We start from the raw sequence: 17,043 nt of genomic DNA, 5'->3' as shown, positions 1-17,043 counted from the left end.
CACCCCTCTTTCCTATCACCTGCTAAGTCATGAGATCCTCAGAAACCCAGGGAAAAAAGGCAGCATGAGAGCAAGGGGCTGAGTCCTCAAACCAACAGAAAAAAATTAAACCTTCTTCATTTTAAACACTGGCAAGATTCCACCTCCTGTGTCCAGGTCCAGCCCAGAATTAGAGGTCAAGAAGCTGCCTCGGACCAAGGCCGGGCTGATTTCTGCAGCTCAGGTTCTTGTGAAGCCACGTGCAGCGACCAACACAAGCCAATAATCTCTCCACAAGAACAATTCCTGGCTCAGGCCCCCGTTTAGCACTTCCCTCCCAGCTCCCTTCGCCACGGAGCCGAGCTGCAAGCTCACAGTCGTCAGGAAGAGATTTAATTATATCTGCAGAGGTCAAGCAATCCATGCAAAAGATGGGGGAGGCGGAGAGAGGTTCTGTGGCACAACGCAAAGATTCTGCCTGCAGCACCGCGGCAGCCAGGGCCATTTTTCAGGGAAGAAATGGCATCCATCAGAACAAAACCTCCAGAGGGAAACAATAGGAAAAGGTACGGGGGGGAGGCAGACAATTAAGATATTTAAATCTGATCATACAGCTGCAAAATCTGGTGATTTAATGCTGTTTTCTATCTTTTTTATTATTATTTCTTTAAGAGTGGTGTGATCTGTGCTTATTCCAGTAAGTTTTGTTGAGAGATTTCTTCGTGCTGAAGCTGAGCTGTGTATCCCCAATTACTATAATTATATATATCATATATAATACATAATATAATTTCTCTCATATATTAGATAATAGATAATTTATGTACAACATAGAATATAGTATATGCCATCTATAATTTATGTGAAATATTATAGAACATACATTATGCATTATTTAATTATATTAAAATGAGTGTAAAATCACAAAGGTGGAACATTAGAGCTCAAACCTCCAATTAGGAATTAATAGTTTGAAAGCTCTAATCACACTAACACTTCAGCCTGACTTGAGGAATACTGAATAAGATCTCAAGAGGAGGCAGAGGTGCTGCTACACGACAGTTCAGACAGAAGCCTTGCACTCACCGGATGGAAAATTGTCAGGAAAAACACATTAACAACACAATAACTTCTTTTTAATGTGGAGCTGTTAGGATAACACAATTATATGCTTCATTTATACTGCAAGATATAACCCAACTTATGGTAAAAGCATTTAGAGCTCGTTTTGTAAAAAAAAAAAAAACAGGAGTACAAAGGTAATAGGGAAAAATTGTACCTCAAGGGGAGAACACTCCCCCCTCCCAGTGGGGCCAGTCCGTGGTGGTGGAGCATCCTCTCCTCCTGCTCCCTGTATCCAGCAGGAAGGAGATGCAAAGTGAAGGCAGCATGCAAACAGAGATTTTTCTGCAAATGCTGCAGAAAGATCGCAGGGGGAACAACAACCCCCAGGAAAGGAGCTGGCAGTGCCCATCCTTACAAGGAGGAAAAGCTGGAAGAGCTCTGCAAGGTTCCAGGTGCTCTCCCACTGCCCTAGCACGAGCATCAGCCATGCACACTCCAAGTTATGGGGTGCTCTGGTTTGTACAAGAAAATTCACTTTATTAACAGGATGTTTTCTCTGTTCTGGATGCACAAACTGATCCTGGTGCCTGCTGCAGGCTCAGAGGCCCAAGACAGAGCTGTTCATGGATTTACTTTGCAGTTATGGTAGTGTAACACCCCCAGGCTCTGGAACACCGATTCAGGGGACAATCATTGATTTGAAGAATCATAAAGAAATCAGAGAAACTTGTACAGTTTTGATCCTGAATTTTTTTTGTCTCTTGATGTCTGCTCTGCTACAAGGACTTCCATGGATCAGGCCCTTGACAAGGTTATTCAGAAGCAGCCCAAACACACGTCAGATCAGTCTTCAAAACATCTCCCATTGTTCCCAAAACAACCAGATTAAAGCCTCCCCTCTGTGCATGCAGAGAGAACAACATTTTCTATGAATGGATGGACATTCATTATTTAGCTCCCAATCCCTGACTTAAAGCCCAAGGCAAAAAAATGGAGCTTCAAATACTTTCTGCTGTGCAACCATCAAAGGCCACTCTGAAGAACACAGGGTTGTCCCACTGAGTAACTCAACCACTTTTAGAGGAAGCCCTTGCCCATATTCAGGGCCTAAAAGAAAAAAAAAAAAAATAAAAATCTACATTTGCAAATCAACAGGAGCTGCCTGCCAAATGAGAATGAAATGGGCCCCAAATTAAAAATCTGCTGGACTTTGTTCTCCATCCAAAATCCTCCATCTCCAAAGAAAGATTTATGCTACTTCAAAACAGAGTTGGCTTCAGAATTAGGAAGGGAAAGAATGAATTTTATCTTCCAGAATGGCAAAGCAGTGCTGGAACAAGGAAAAAGGGACCATGTTTATCACTGCAATGTACAATTTATTGTAAAAGTCAAACCAGAACATTTCACAGAAATGCATTTGCTACATTGACTTGGGCTCGTACCAGCTCAGATCCCATTTCAGAAGGGTTCTTAAAAGAAGAAAGCATTGGTTGCAGACTAATACCCATCACATGACTAGTAGATTTTAATGGTGTATTGGCAAAAGAGTTTTTGTCAATTTATCAGCCCAAAAGACAAGAGACAGGGTGTGTTTGGAGAGGCAAAACCACAGGATCCTACAAGGAAAATTTGGGAAAAGGTTTGATGGTGCTGATGAATCCTAGAGAAATCCTGCAGGGTTAATAACAGGGCCACCAGCACGGGGATTCCCAAGGACCACAGGCACTCCCAGGGTCTCACATCAGTGTGGATTTGGTATTCCTAGGCTGAGTTCTCCTCCTCCTCCTTATCAATCCCCATCAATTCCACCGGCTGGAAATTGGGCATCCTGCTAGCGCAGTGTGACCGTTGTAACACCAGAAGCAAGCAGGAAGAATTTATATTTAAATTTATTTTTGCAGGAAGAATAGAGATGGTAATTCACTCCCCAAAGATGCCCCTGGGGAGCAGGATCACTCCTCCTGCAGCCCAGCATCCCTGCACACCCTGCATGAAAGAGCTCAGGATACCGTGCTCTGGCAGGATTCCTGTCACAGGCCTCCCTTGCCAAGGCAATTTTGCTTGGGCTGAGAAAGGAAAACTCCCTCCTGAGCTTTGTGGACCCACACACACAATTTAGGATGTAGGAAAAACCCTTCCATGCTGGTGTATCAGCCAGCACACCAGATCCTGTCACTAAAGCTCTGCTAAGAGCAGAACGACGGCGCTACTAAAATGCGCATTTTTTACCCTACCGTGGTTTACTTACTGTGAAATAGAGCTGCAGAATCTCCCTAGAGCTCAAGTGGGAAAAATCCCCACATTTTCTCAAAGCAATTGGAGGGGTGGGAAAATGCCCCACCAGGGAGTAACAACCCCTTAGGTGGTGCAGGAACACGCTGCTCTCCCCAAAACACCGGCACCACGCACGAGCAGCTCAAAACCCTGTGAAAGCTTTCCTGGCAAGAGAGCAGGAAGGGGAATGCAGCAGGTACCAATGCCCCAGGAAAGTGGCCAGAGGGGACAGGAAAAGGGGTTTAGACCCAAATTTAAACAAGGAATCCAAACCAGAGGTAGGTGTTTCCTTTAGTGGTGCTCCGGTGGTCGATGACAGGAAGGGGTGTCACAGTTTGGATGAGGGCTCCTCACACTTTCAGCTGAACTCCCCAGTCCCCCATGGCCACTGTGAAGACACCAGAGGTGATCCTGCTGTCCCAGGGATGGAGCAGGTCCTGGATCCAGCCTACAGGATGGAGGGGCCAGTACTCCAGAGTGGGAAACACTCATTGCAGCTTCTCCTCTCAGGTGGCTCCTTATCACCCCCACACCTTGGGAGGAGTACTCTGCAGTCCTAAAAATTCTGCCAAGGAGCATCAGGCTGTGAGCAGCAGCTCCCTGGGCACCAGGAAGTTTGGGGCTGGCTCTTCTCCCCATCTGCCATGGCAGGCTGCTCCATGCAGGATCACCAGGAACACAGACTGGTGTACACAGGGAGCCTTTTCCCCAGCTTCAATGCCACCAATACTCCTGATCCATCAGAACTCCTCACCAAACGCAGTCAGCTCCTTCTCACCCTGTCTGGTGGGGCAGGAGAGCTCTCGTTATCCACTTGTGGGTGTCCAGCCCCTTACCACCTTCTCCATCCCTCCCATTGGCCAGCCCTTCCAGGGAAAACAGGGATGCTGTGGAAGCAGTTAAAGGAAGGGTGCAAATTCCCCCCTTCTGGGGAGGCCTGGGCTGAGCACACACTCCCGTTTCATTATCCCTCTAAACATCCCTTGTCCTTTCAGAAATGGAAATGCTGATGTGCAATAGGCCCCTGCATAGCTGCAAAGAGGAATTGTGGCTGACTGCAGCATGCAGACGAGATTGGAGACCTCCTGGTAACAATATCATGTCCAGTAAGTGCACAAAACAATTCCATTAACATTTCAGGCTGCTCTGGGCTAAGGCAGCTTTGCCGTGCTCCCAGCGAGTTATTTATGCACAGTGACACTGCACAGCCCAGCTTTGCTGCCTCCCCCTAAAGAAACAAATAAGTAAAGGGAAAAAAACCAAACCAAACAACAAAAAAAAAAATCCTGAACAAAACAAGCCTTTTAAATCAAAGCGCTTTAGAGCGTCTCCATGAGCTCAGCGAAGCAGGAGGACAGCAAAGAGCCTGTAAGTGCTCCTTGCCCAGGTCCTTCCAGAGATGGATTTTATCCAGGATATCTGCATGCCATAGTGGGAGAATTCTGATTTTTCCACCCTACTCTCCTCTGTATCTTTTTTAAGTGGAAATGCTTCGAGGCAGACACTGTCTCAGCCCAGCCCTGTGCTGAGCCACTGGCACCAGACAGGAGCAACGGGGTTGGGATTGGTGTGAGGTTCTGGAGTTTCCCAGAGAATCCCATGTGGCTCCAGGAAGCAGGAGAACTCTTGTTCCATGGCAGGCACAAGAGAACAGCACTCGCCGGATCCCCCCTGCCCCTGCCGGAGCTATCCGAAGGAAAAGCAGCAGGAGACAGCTCCTCCCGCACCACTCCGGGCCACGGTTTGATGCTGAAGTTATAGCTGCTGTACCTGCAGCCTGTCAGGGAAACTGAGTCAGCCCATTCCATCCCTGGCTCCATTCCAGCGGCCTCATGCCACAGACAAACGTGCGCGGCTGTGCATAAGCAAATGTCATTTGATAACTCAGAAAAGAAAAGAAGGGGAGGGGATGGAAAAAGCACCCTGAATATCAGCAAAGGGTAAGTCACTTCCTTTCTTCTGCCGCTGTTACCGATGCTCGGCAGCAGTAGCAGTGACAACAGCAGCATCTGGTGGCAGTGGTCAGTACCTGGGCTGCTCCCCTCCGCTGTCCCATCCGCCCCGGCCGGCAGCAGCGCCCATCGCCCATCAACCCGCCGGGGCTGAGCTCGCTGCACCCCTCAGAAGAGGCGACTTCCCGCAGCCTGCCGGCCGCAGCGGCAGCCAGGACCCGCGGCTCCATTGCGAGCGCCTAATCCGGGACTAATCTCAGGGATTCAGGCCACGGATGAGCTGAGGACGAGGGGCCCCGCGCCCCAAGGCTCGGGCGGCGCTGCCGGGGGGACACGGCCCCGCGCAGCGCCAAGCCCGAGGCGCTGCGAGCCCGGCCGCCAGCCCCAGCTCCCGCACAAAGCGCTGCAAGGCGAAGTAAATCGTGCTGGCATCCAACAACTTCTCGGTAAAAGCGAGTTCCGAAAGCCAGCGGGATTTGGGGGCAGCCGCACTTGCCAGTGGCTCACGCTCACATGATCCCAGATTTCTGCTTTCACACACTACGGGCGGATGTTTCAGCAGGACAAATGTCCTGCTCCCAGGTGATCCGGCTCTCGTTAGTATTTTAAGAGCTTATTTAGTGTTTTAAGAGCAACGGCAAAGATAATAAAACGCTTTGAAGCCAGCAGTACGCAGACACAGGCGAAAACAACGAAAGTTGTTTCCTTTCGGTATAATCCGGCATCTCAAAATAAACGAGAACTCTTAGGTTTGCTACAACTTAATAAAAAGAGATAAACAACCCACTGACAGAGAAACAGTTAAATACATCTCTTGATACATTAAGATTGATTTGCCGCGCCTGGGAAGCCGCACGCATTTCCCTCTGCTTGTGTTTCAAGAGTTTGATCCGAAAGTATCACAACAGCGAGGTGAGCCGAGAGCATCCTGAGCTGCTGTACCGACGCAGGAGAGCATTTTCTCCTTTTGTTAACTTTTTCCGACGCAATTACCCGAATTTGGCCCGGAGGGCAGCAAGGATTACTTCTGGGATGATCCCCCTTCCTCCAAAGAGATCTGGATCCCAGGGCTTTGTAGCTGAAACATCAGCGCTGTTTACCCCCAGCGAGCAAGGCGATACTCGCAGAAAACTCCTTATCCCTGAAGTAGCATCTCTCCCTTCGCTGCGCTTTCTCCAGGATGAGGGAAATTTCCCAGAGCACCTCCGCGCTCTCAAATATCCCCTGCGCATCCCTCTCCCGTTACAAGTGCAGGATGCTTCGCCTCGCAGCTGCAGCGAGCGGGGGCAATGTGGGTGAGGGAGGTTTCTCCGCCGTGCTGGCGATCTGGGGGCACACGGGCACCCCCAGGCCGGAGCTGGGTGCCCCCTCCGCGGGAGCGCAGCGGCAGGTGCGGGGCAGAGGCGCGGAACGGGGCCGGACCCCGCTCGGGACGAGGCGCGACCCGGCCCGGCGGCTCCGCAGCTCGCGAAGAAGGTGCAAAACAACAACACGGAGGAGAACAGCAGGAAAAAAGTACCCGACAACAACCGCAACAACAACCCCCACCCCGGGCCGAGCGCTCCCGGAGCGGAGGAGGTTAAACCCAGCGGGCACGGACACACGGACACGCGGACACGCGGACACACGGACACGGCGCTCCGCTCCCGGCCCGCCCCGCCGAGCAGCGCCCGGGCTCGGGCTCCCCCCGCTCCGCTTCCAGAGCACTTTCAAAATTCCCTCCCGCAGGAGCCGGCGCCGCCGGCACTTTCCGTCCCCGTCCCCGCGTCCCCGTCCCCGCGGAGCCGCGGCGGGACGCGCCGAGCGCGGGGACCCCCCGCGCCCCCGGTACCTTGTTGCAGTGATAATAATCCAGCGGGCCGAGGCAAGTGGGGTCCGCGCCGGGCAGCGAGCCCACGGCGGGGGGGGCGGAGGGGTAGAACCGAACGTCCATGCCGGGGCTGCGGGCGGCGGCAGGCGGGGGCTCCAGCGGGCATGGACCCGGCTGCGGCGGCGGCGGTGCCTCTGGCGCGGGGAGAGGGCGGGGAGAGGGCGGGCGGCGGCGCGGGGGGGCGGGCGGCGGCCCCCGGCCCGCCCCGCTCCGCGCCGCCCCGCGCCGGGGCCGCTATTGTTCGCGGCGGGGCCGGGCGGCTCCTCCCGCGGCCGCCGCCGCCGGGGGCTCGGGCACCGCGGGCAGCGCCGCTGGAGCCCCGCGGACCCATCCCCGGACCCATCCCCGGACCCATCCCCGGCCGCTGCCACAGCCGCCCACAGATCCCCGCTGCCCGCTGGGGACCCCGGCACGTCTTCCCTGCCCCACAGCCCGCCCCGTGCCCGCTGTGCCCTCTCCCGACACGGGACGGTGCCCGGCAGCTTCGTTTCCCGCTGCACCCGGTGCCCGCCCGCTGATGAAGGATGCTGTCCAGCGCGCTGGTCCATCCTCAGCAGGAACCCCAAATAGGTCCCCCATTTAGAACCTCTAACTACGCCCTGTTTCGGGAAGGTCTGCGCCTCCCCCAGCCTGGAGAGAGCAGCCAGGCTCAACCTCCGCACCTGGCGATGGCTTCCTGCTCCCCAGGGCACGGAGAACCCCCATTGTCCCCCCACCTCGGCTTTCCACACATCCCATCCATTCATCTTTAGAATTCCCGCTGCTGGAAGGCAGCTCCATCCATGAGCACCGTTCCGGCCATCCCCCTCCGACTCCCACGGGCCGGGATTTTCAGGGCACAGCAGCATGGAAAAGCCAAATGTGTCTGCGGGGAGGGAGGATGCTCGGAGGTAACAAGCTGGGCGTGCAGGGTTCCTTCCTTTCCCCGCTCTCTCCCGCTCCCTTCCAGCGGCTCTCAACAGATCCCTCTGGAAAAGCAGCCCAGTGGGAGAGAATGTTGTATACAGAGTGGTTTTGCAGTGCGTTATCCCATCCCCAGGCAGAGGGAAACGCTTGAAAGTTGCAACAACCGGTCCATACGCTGGCAAAGAGCTGGGACAGGGCTGGGCGGGCCAGTTTGCTGGCAAATCTCCAAGAGAAATTGCCTATTTTTTTTTTTTTTTTCTTTTCTTAGAAAAAACCCTCCTGACTGACTCCGAAGGCTTATTTCCAACATGCACCCTTCAGGACTCTCTGGAGCTGGAAAACTGAGCTAAAGAAATGCTGAGTTCTTCCTCCAGTGTCTTTCATTGCAAGAGTGGGGCCAATTCCTGCCAAATAAAAGGAGGGGGAGGTGGGCTGGGGTTTCGAGGGAATGCCAGCTCCAGGAATCAAGTGATTATGTAAAAATCACAGCACTCATTTAAATTAAAAACAAGATTTCAGCTGTTGTGATGGTGGGAAATATTGATTTAAGGATAAACATTGACTTGGGCACAAAAACTACTTCCCATTTATTATTATTTTTCAAACTGTTGGATTTTTTCTGGAGAACCAGCATCGATCCTTTTGCATTTAGCAGCGAAGCAGGTTTGCTTCAGGAGTTCTCCACCAGGGAAGCTGCTCCGAGGGCTCCCAGTCAAAGGCATAATAGAGATGTCTAATATTTTGCATTAAAACTTTGAATATCTGAGCTCCACTGATCTGTGCCCTTCCTGATTTGCACACCCACCAAAAGGACTGGCTTTCCTGTCTCCCTGTTTCAGCAAATACTGAACTGACATGTCACATTATTAGAGCTTCATTATTTTGTAAAACCTTCCCAAGTAGAGTGACTGGTATATTACAAAGTATAAATAATTAAAATAATAGAGATGTCAAAATAATGGAACAAAGTGTATTTTTTGATGCATTATTCTGGTTTGTTTATCCACAAAGTCAGTAATTAGTAAGCAGCCTCTGATTAATTAGCAAGGTTTGGCTGTATTATTATCTTTATTAATTATCATAATTATTATATATCTTATATTGTGGAATCACTGCTAGTGGCTTTGCAGTTAAAGCAGAATTGACTTTCCCACTAAAAGCAGGATTTAATTCTGTTGTTTCCTTAGAAAATGAACATATTTCGTCACCAGACATGCAGCATCTCTCTGGCTGATACAATCCAATTTATTTGCAGTGCCTGAGCCACCCCATCCCTCCCTTTCAGACCCTCTCAAAGCTCATTTTTTCCCCAGTAAAGCCCCGTTTTTTCAGATTTACACAGCTCAGCCCTGTCCAAATTTGCACCTTCATCTGCCTCCGAACAGAGACTGATCTGAGATACCTGGCATCACAGTATTAGTGCTAATTAATAGCCAGAATGCTTATATATATATATATATATATATATACACACATATATATATGTCTGTATATATGTATATACGCATATATATGCCAAGGGAAGCTGGCAGAGGGAATGCTCCTCGTCAGAGCAATGTTCTCACAGCTCACCTCGTGTCTCCAGTGCTTCTCCTCCTCAGACTGTCAGGAGAAGACAACCCAGTGGAGCTGAGCCCCACCTCGGTCAGGGCCTGGGTAGCCCTGGGTGCCTCCAGCCTCTCTCCATGGCTCTCTGCCCATGCACCAGCAGCTCCTGCCCCTGCCCAGCCTCACCATGCCTCCAGGAAGCCTCCAACTTGTGCCTGCTGCTGAATCCTCCTTCAGGAGGATTTTTCCCTGCGTTTCAGTGTGTTTTGTCCTGGTGGCACTTTGCTCCGGAGCAAATGTTGGTCTGCCAGGGGATGCAGATTTGTGTGAACTCTGCTCTCCTCCAGCACCTCTCCCTGTAGGATCAACAGTGCACCATGGAGGTGGCCCCAGGGCTGGAGCCCCTCTGCTCTGCAGCCAGCCTGGGAGAGCTGGAGGTGTCCAGCCTCCAGGAGAGAAGGCTCCAGGCAGACCTTAGAGCTCCTTCCAGTGCTGAAGGGACTGTAAGAAAGATTGGGACACACCTATTATCAGGGCTTGCTGTGATACCACAGCAGGTCAAGACTTTGGGTTTCGCCCAGGTATCCACCAGCGACAGGAGTGCTCTGGGATGGCTGAAGGGAACCAGCAATACCACTGGAGCTGCAGGATCCCAAACAGGGCTGAGCCAAGCAGCCAAACAGGCTGCAAACACCGGGATCTTTTCCTTTCTTGTCCCAGCTGAGACCCCCAAAACCCCAGAATGTCTGCAGTTGCTTTGGCCAGGCAGCTGAAAGAGGAGCTCCCAACATGACAACTCACATATCATGGCTAACATTAGCTCTGGAACAGAAACAGCAGAGTGTGATTATCTCAGCAATCCCATTTAAGCCACACAGACTCCTCACAAAGAAGGGAAAACTCTACAGTGAGTATTTCTAAATATTAGGCTAAACCTGAACAATCATCATTTCAAAGGCACCTTTCAGAAGCAGGAAAGAGCCTCTGAATCTATCAGTTTCATTATTTGTTTCAAGGTAGTCCTCCTCCTCTCAAAAAACCATCTGAACCAAACCAAAAGCCTGCTGAACAATTTTTAAAATAATTTAACACAGTGAAGTTTATTACTTTAAAATACTAATATCATTTCCCCCACTGTATTATGCAGCTATATTTTGACATTTTAGTCTTATCCCCAGTTTATGCCTGAGAATGATTTAATTCAGAGCTACACTCCTCATTCCCACTTGGAAGTAGAGGGATTTCTAAATATTCAGTAGTTTCAGTGGTCATAAAAAATGCTGAACAAATGGATAAAGCCAATTGCCAATAAACACAATGCAAATGTGTACATTTAAATGCAGCGAAATTGGATTAATTAAATCCACATTGCATCTGGATTTACATGTAATACAAAACAAAATTAAATGCAGCTCAAGAGCTTCCTGTGACTTTAAAATGGAGTTGATTGAAAACATCATCATTTACCTGTGTGGGCTCTGGGTCAGGAACTGTGCTGGTAAATACAAACATTCACAATCTAGATAAGCTAGATCTGACCCACAAATCAAGGTTATAAATTTGGCATTTTGTGTCGTTTAAAATCTAATGTAAAATTGCATCTCTCTGCTAACAAAACAGATGGTATTAGGCCTTCTTTTTGGCATTGGGTTTTGGTACCTGTCCAAAAAATCTTCTTGACATCCTTTAAATGCAGCTATTTAACCACCTGTCACTTTGCTTTGGATGCCCATTGAATTTCTGACAGGAAAAACATTATTTTGTCTACACGTTATTTCATGACACAAGAAACGTAGCACATATACAGCAAAGTTTACACATTGTGTGAAAATCTCTTTGAAAAAAAAGAAGAGAGTTGTTACATGCTACTAAGGCAATTACTCCATAATTAATGCCATTGATAGGATAAAACATTCCAGAAACCCAAATAAAACAAAACAAAACAAGCTCAAACATGACAGGGAGGTATTAAGGACACTCACAACATCGACTGACAATTTTCTTCTGCCTGAGTGAAAACATCTTACCTTTGGTCAAACACCAACCTGGCTGTGCATATAAGTAAATAATTTCCCCCCTCCAAAAAATCTTCATTAGCAGGAATATGCTAAAGACAAAAGGTCCCAGTACTGTAAAATATATCAGCAAGTTTCTTCTCGTGTTCAAGATGCAAGTGCTCGGTGCATTAAACCTTGGAACCATTCTTCATAGAATCATGCAATGGTTTGGGTTGGAAAAGATCTTTAAAAGCACCTCATTCCACCCCATGCCATGGGCAGGGACACATTCCACCATCCCAGGTTGCTCCAAGCCCTGCCCAGCCTAGCCTTGAACACTCCCAGGGATGGGCAACTACAGATTCTTTGGGCAACCTTCCTCCTGACCTTCAGCATCTTCTCAAAAGTTACATGTATTTTCATCTGCTGCCCAGAGGTTTCAACACATGAGACAAGGGAGAACCTTGTCCTTAACCTCACCTCCTTAAACCCACACCCAGAGCCATTCCTGATTTTTCAAAGCCTCCAAGACGTGTAGAAAATGGATTTACTTGCCAGCAGCAGCCTTGGGAGGCAGCTGCAGGTGGCTTCCTTGAAACCCCGACCTTGGGCTCTGTGCTCGCACGTGTCCTGAGTTTGTGTTTGGCTTTGGTCATTATTTGCGTGTTTGGCTGCCTGGGATCCTCATCTCCCAGGGACGTGTAACAGCTTCCCTCCTTCCTTGTGCTGCTCCATGGGAAAGAAAAACTCTGAATGGTTTGTGCTTCTTTAAACCTGGCCTGGCCTGAGATGATCCTCCAAATTTGGGGCAGCAAAATAAGGATGGCTGCAGAGGAGAGAGGAGTTTGCATTCTGGGGAGGAGGGAGCACCCAGGACAGTTTGGAGATGAAGGCTGGACCCATCTGAGGGAATTTTGGGACAGCATTGCCCCAGCTCTCACCTTGGCACACTGAGCACTGGCACACCACGCTGCTGTTCATAATTCCTCCAGGAAAACAAACTTTTCACAGGTAAACTGTAAGCCAAGAACAGGAATGTATGTCCAGGAGCAGAAATGTCCCTCACACAGAGTTTGCAAGGTTTACCCCAAAGCCAAACAGAAGGATTGCAGGAATGGAGAGGTGAGTGAGCTCTGTCATCCTTTGGGGAAGGTGCCACGGGACAACCCAGGAGTTTGGGGCAAGAGCAATAATCCAGCCCAGATCTGGTCACTGTCCCTTCACCAAGGCACACATGCCCTCCTTGATCACCTGTTTCCCCATGGAGGCGTTTTTACTTTGTGATAAATCAATAAATTCACATGGGCTTCCCAATTTCTGCCCACGTGAAGGGAGTGGGAGCTGCAATCCACCCCACATCCCATCCTCAGCCAGGCAAATTCAGAGCTACTCCATTTCCCAGGTGTGGGACACGCAGTGAATAAGGTTTCTGTTAACTAAGTGCTACAAAAAACATTCAAAATAATTTGTCAGGGTCTTGTGCCACTTGTATAATAGAGGAAATTAATCCCAGGTGCCCCCCCAGCCACTAGCAAGAGAATTACTCCAGAGATGAATTTGGCTTCGTATCTTTAATTTTACTGTGCAGTCGCCGAGAAGAAGTATTGCTTTTGATTTCAAGGATGTCACATACTGTGACCAGGTTTAACAGTTTCTTCAGTTTCTTCCTCCTGAAGTAAAGGAGTCATTTCTTATAACCACGCTCTGCGTGAGCGTCTCGGGCTCGCGCTCGGAAAGTGAAGCTATTGAATCATCTCGTCAGTTCATTTTGGGGGTGAAGCCAAGCTCCCCTCCTCTACCCAGAAAATTAATCTTTCTCAGAGCAGGTCTCTGACTCCTCAATGCAGAAGAGAGTGGCTTTTGTTTTATAAATGATCTCCTGAGCTTTGGGTTTTCTCTAAACTTACTCAATATTTTGACAGTGCAGGAGAGCTCCCGTGCTCACCCTCAGCCCAGGGAGAAGATTGGCAGCTGATCTTCAAAATTAATTTTTTTTTTTTTAAGTTAGTTTTCCATGGCTCTGCTTTGCCAAGGTGACAAGAAAAAGAATATCTATTGTGAGTTTGCCAATTGATCTGGGATTAAATGTCAAAATGCATTTTAGCTCAGTTTCATCGCTGTATTTTTTTTTTCTTGTGTTTCCAGGTCTCTGCTTTTGCTTTCACCCAACAAATCATCACTGGGCATTTTGGGGCAGGGTGGGAATTTCCTAGGGTAACCTCTGAGCTGAAATACAGCACATGTACTACACTTTAAAAATGGTTTTGCATGTATTCCCACACATGAAGACAGGCTGCAACCCTGCTCAGCAGCCCAGAATACATCACCTCAAGAATCAAGGTTAAAATTACATCACAGCTTCCACTTGCTCTCTCTATATATATACATTCTTAGTGACAGAAAGTTACCTTTTTAAAAACAAAAATGTTAATGAACCTGGAGATTAGCAGAGGTTTTTAGCTCTTTCAGCCTGACCTGGGATGACTCCTGCTTCCTCAGGTGGTTTGTCATCATCCTTGCAGGGCTAATGGAGTGAGGGAAAGGAGAGGCTCGACACAGGTCTGACATGAGGCATTTGTAATGGCATTGCTAAAGCGTTTCAGAGCTGAAGCTTTGGACATGAAAAGGAACTCTGACTCCCCGGGCTTTTGGCAGCCTTCCTCCAGGGTTTCTGCTGCCCATGGAAATGCTGGTTGGTGTTATTAGCTGAGCTGCACAAATAATGGATTTTCATTTCAATGGCAGAACTAAAGACTCCAGCAATCCTGGGGGGGTGCGGGGAATTAGCACGGGTTAACCCCAAAATGTCCCCTGTCTGACACAGGACTTGCAGCTCAGTGTCAGGTTACTTCCTGCCTCTCTATCATGAGATAATGACATTGCTGAGGAGACAGAGCCCTTCTTTCCAAGCGGAAACTGAGAATGGTTCATTTTTTTAAATGTGAAATGAGCTATTTTGAATATTTTCAATTTGTTTGATGCACCTCTCTTTCTCTACAGAAAGAAGTTGCAAAATTAATACAAATCACAAGCTGGTTAACCTTGGTAAGTTCAGATTTCACTACAAAAGTGCCTCCTCCCATCAGTGTTGCAGGAAGAGCTTTGTCTGCCTCAGGCCCAGCTGAAGAGACCTCGGTCCCCAGCTGGTGAAATACAGCCCACACTCTTCCTTCCAGTTTCTGCTCCTGTTTTTCTTCCCCTACTCACTGTTCTGTTACTTCCCTCTTCTCCATCCTGCCTTTTACTCCTCTCCTTGGTCTTCTGAGCTGCAGTTCCAGTTCTCTGTGTTATTATACAAAACCTCCCCCCCCGCCCAAACAGAAGCAGCATCACCACACCTGAAAAAGTTTCTTTCTGACTTTCCTAAATTCTGTATGTTTCTTAGGAAACTTGTACAACATGGATGTCCCTCCAAGATGGATTTTTGCTTTGATTCTTAATAAACTTCATCCCATATCCTGCCTTTTTATCAGTCTTTTCTTCCACGTGGTTAAAAAAGGCAAGAGCCCATCCCTGAGCAAGGAAAAGAGCCTGGAATCAGCTGGGCTGTGCAGGCTGAGCCCCTCAGAACCTCCTTTGGATAAAACAAAAATACAACTTTCAGAAAGCCAAACCCCACCGCTCAGCAGCTCTTGTTCTGGCAACTTCACCTGCCAGGAGAGTGCTCTGACAGCATGGGCTATGATTCTGGGAAAAGTTAGGATGTGGATGATGAAAATCAGAATTTTAAAGGGAAATTAATTTAAATGCAAGTGAGCAATGGAGGTAGGGATGTTCACCTGGAAAAGAGAGGGATCCACTGAGACCTCAGAGCCCTTCCAGTGCCTAAAGGGGTTCCAGGAGAGCTGGAGAGGGACTTTGGGCAGGACCTGGAGTGACAGGACACAGGGAATGGCTTCCCACTGACAGAATTTAGGGTTAGATGGGATATTGGGAAGAATTCCTTCCCTGTGAGGGTGGGTAGGCCCTGGCACAGGGTGCCCAGAGAAGCTGTGGCTGTTCCATCTCTGGCAGTGCCCAAGGCCAGGCTGGACAGGGCTGGGAGCAGCCTGGGACAGTGGAAGGTGTTCCTGCCGTGGCAGAGGACTGAAACAGAATAAACTTTAGTGTCTCTTTCAACCCAAACCACTCTCTGATTCCCATCATGATATTCCTGGGGGAATTTCAGGGGTTCCCACATTACAATGACACAACTGCCACTCACCATGCCACCAGGCAGGACATCAAGGCTCCAGGGGGACGTGTCTCTCACTCTCTGCATCCATAAATCTTTGGAGAAAGCAGGACTTTTACCCCATGGGATCACCTTAACTAAATGCCAGTGAAACAAAACACTGGCCACGAGCTGGGGAGAGGGATCCTCTACAAAATATATTGAAATCACTACATTGTTTTGTTTTTGTTTTTTTTTTTTTTTTTTTTTTTTTTTTTTTTTTTTTAAAGCAGATTAAATCAAGTTAAATACAAAGAAAAAAAAGGTAGAAATCTTTTTCCTGTGGCTGCATTTTCAGCCCTGAGCCCCCTGTATGGCTGGGCTGTGTCCTGGGCCAGGGCAGTCCAGCACCGTGATGCAGAGCAGAGCCCACATCTCCGGAAATTCATGTTTTCCCCTGAAAGGGGAGAGTCTCCAGATTTCAAACAAACTTTTGCCAGCTGACTGTGCAACTAAAGAAAACACTGATGTAATTCAATGAACAATGAGGAACCCAAACTTAGCACAATGCTCGTTCTGGCTTTGTTTTCAGTTTCAGCAGCTCTGCACAACGTTGATTACATTCACAGGGGCCACGTCTGCAGAAACCAAGGTCTGCAGGGCACTGCATTCTTCACTCGTGGGAAGAACACAGCCCTGCTCCACGTGAATGCAGGCACCAGCAGACCTTAGCAAGGTGAATCCCACCTGCATGAATTAAATCAGTGTGAGCTCTGCTTATCCCCCCTGATCCTTTCATCCTTGCTCTGAGCAAACTGGTTGAGTGGAAGGTGCTCCTGCCCATGGCAGAGCGTTGAATGAGATGATATATATATATATATATATATATATATATATATATATATATATATAAGCATTCTGCCTATTAATAGCACTAACACTAATGGCCCTTCCAACCCACACCATTCTGGGATTTCATCATTCTTCACAAATGCAGCCCCAAGTGATGCCCAAAGGTGTTCCAGCAGTATCCTCAGCACACAGCCTCTCACATTCCTCAGGGCAGAGAGCCCTGGGCAGGACAAAATGCATCCCTGGGGCATTTTCAGGAATAAACCACTTTGTTCAGCACCACTGACCGTGCCTGCAGACCCTGCCACTAAATCCAGGCTAAACAAGAATAAATGAAGAAACTCAATCTGAATTCAGGACAACACACATTTGGGTTTTTCCTCTTTGCAAAGGAATGGTTTTATCTCTCAGCTTTTAAATAGGGGCTAAACCTGAAAATGTATCTTT

The 17,043-nt window shown here is 48.7% G+C and overlaps 1 protein-coding gene across 1 annotated transcript in view; it reads right to left on the bottom strand.

Annotated features, from left to right (window-relative positions):
* Positions 1-7,288, bottom strand: part of TOX2 (TOX high mobility group box family member 2) — a 161,142-nt gene extending 153,854 nt beyond the window's left edge. Inside the window, exon 1 of the mRNA XM_021546355.2 lies at positions 7,102-7,288. Coding sequence (XP_021402030.2) covers positions 7,102-7,203 — 102 coding nt within the window. The 5' untranslated portion in view covers positions 7,204-7,288. The remainder of the gene's footprint in view (positions 1-7,101) is intronic.
* Between the last annotated feature and the right edge of the window lie 9,755 nt (positions 7,289-17,043).

The sequence above is a fragment of the Lonchura striata genome, chromosome 17 (assembly GCF_046129695.1).
Source record: "Lonchura striata isolate bLonStr1 chromosome 17, bLonStr1.mat, whole genome shotgun sequence".
Taxonomy (NCBI): domain Eukaryota; kingdom Metazoa; phylum Chordata; class Aves; order Passeriformes; family Estrildidae; genus Lonchura; species Lonchura striata.
Note: the sequence above shows the minus strand (reverse complement) of the source record. Positions and strands in the feature narration are given on the sequence as shown.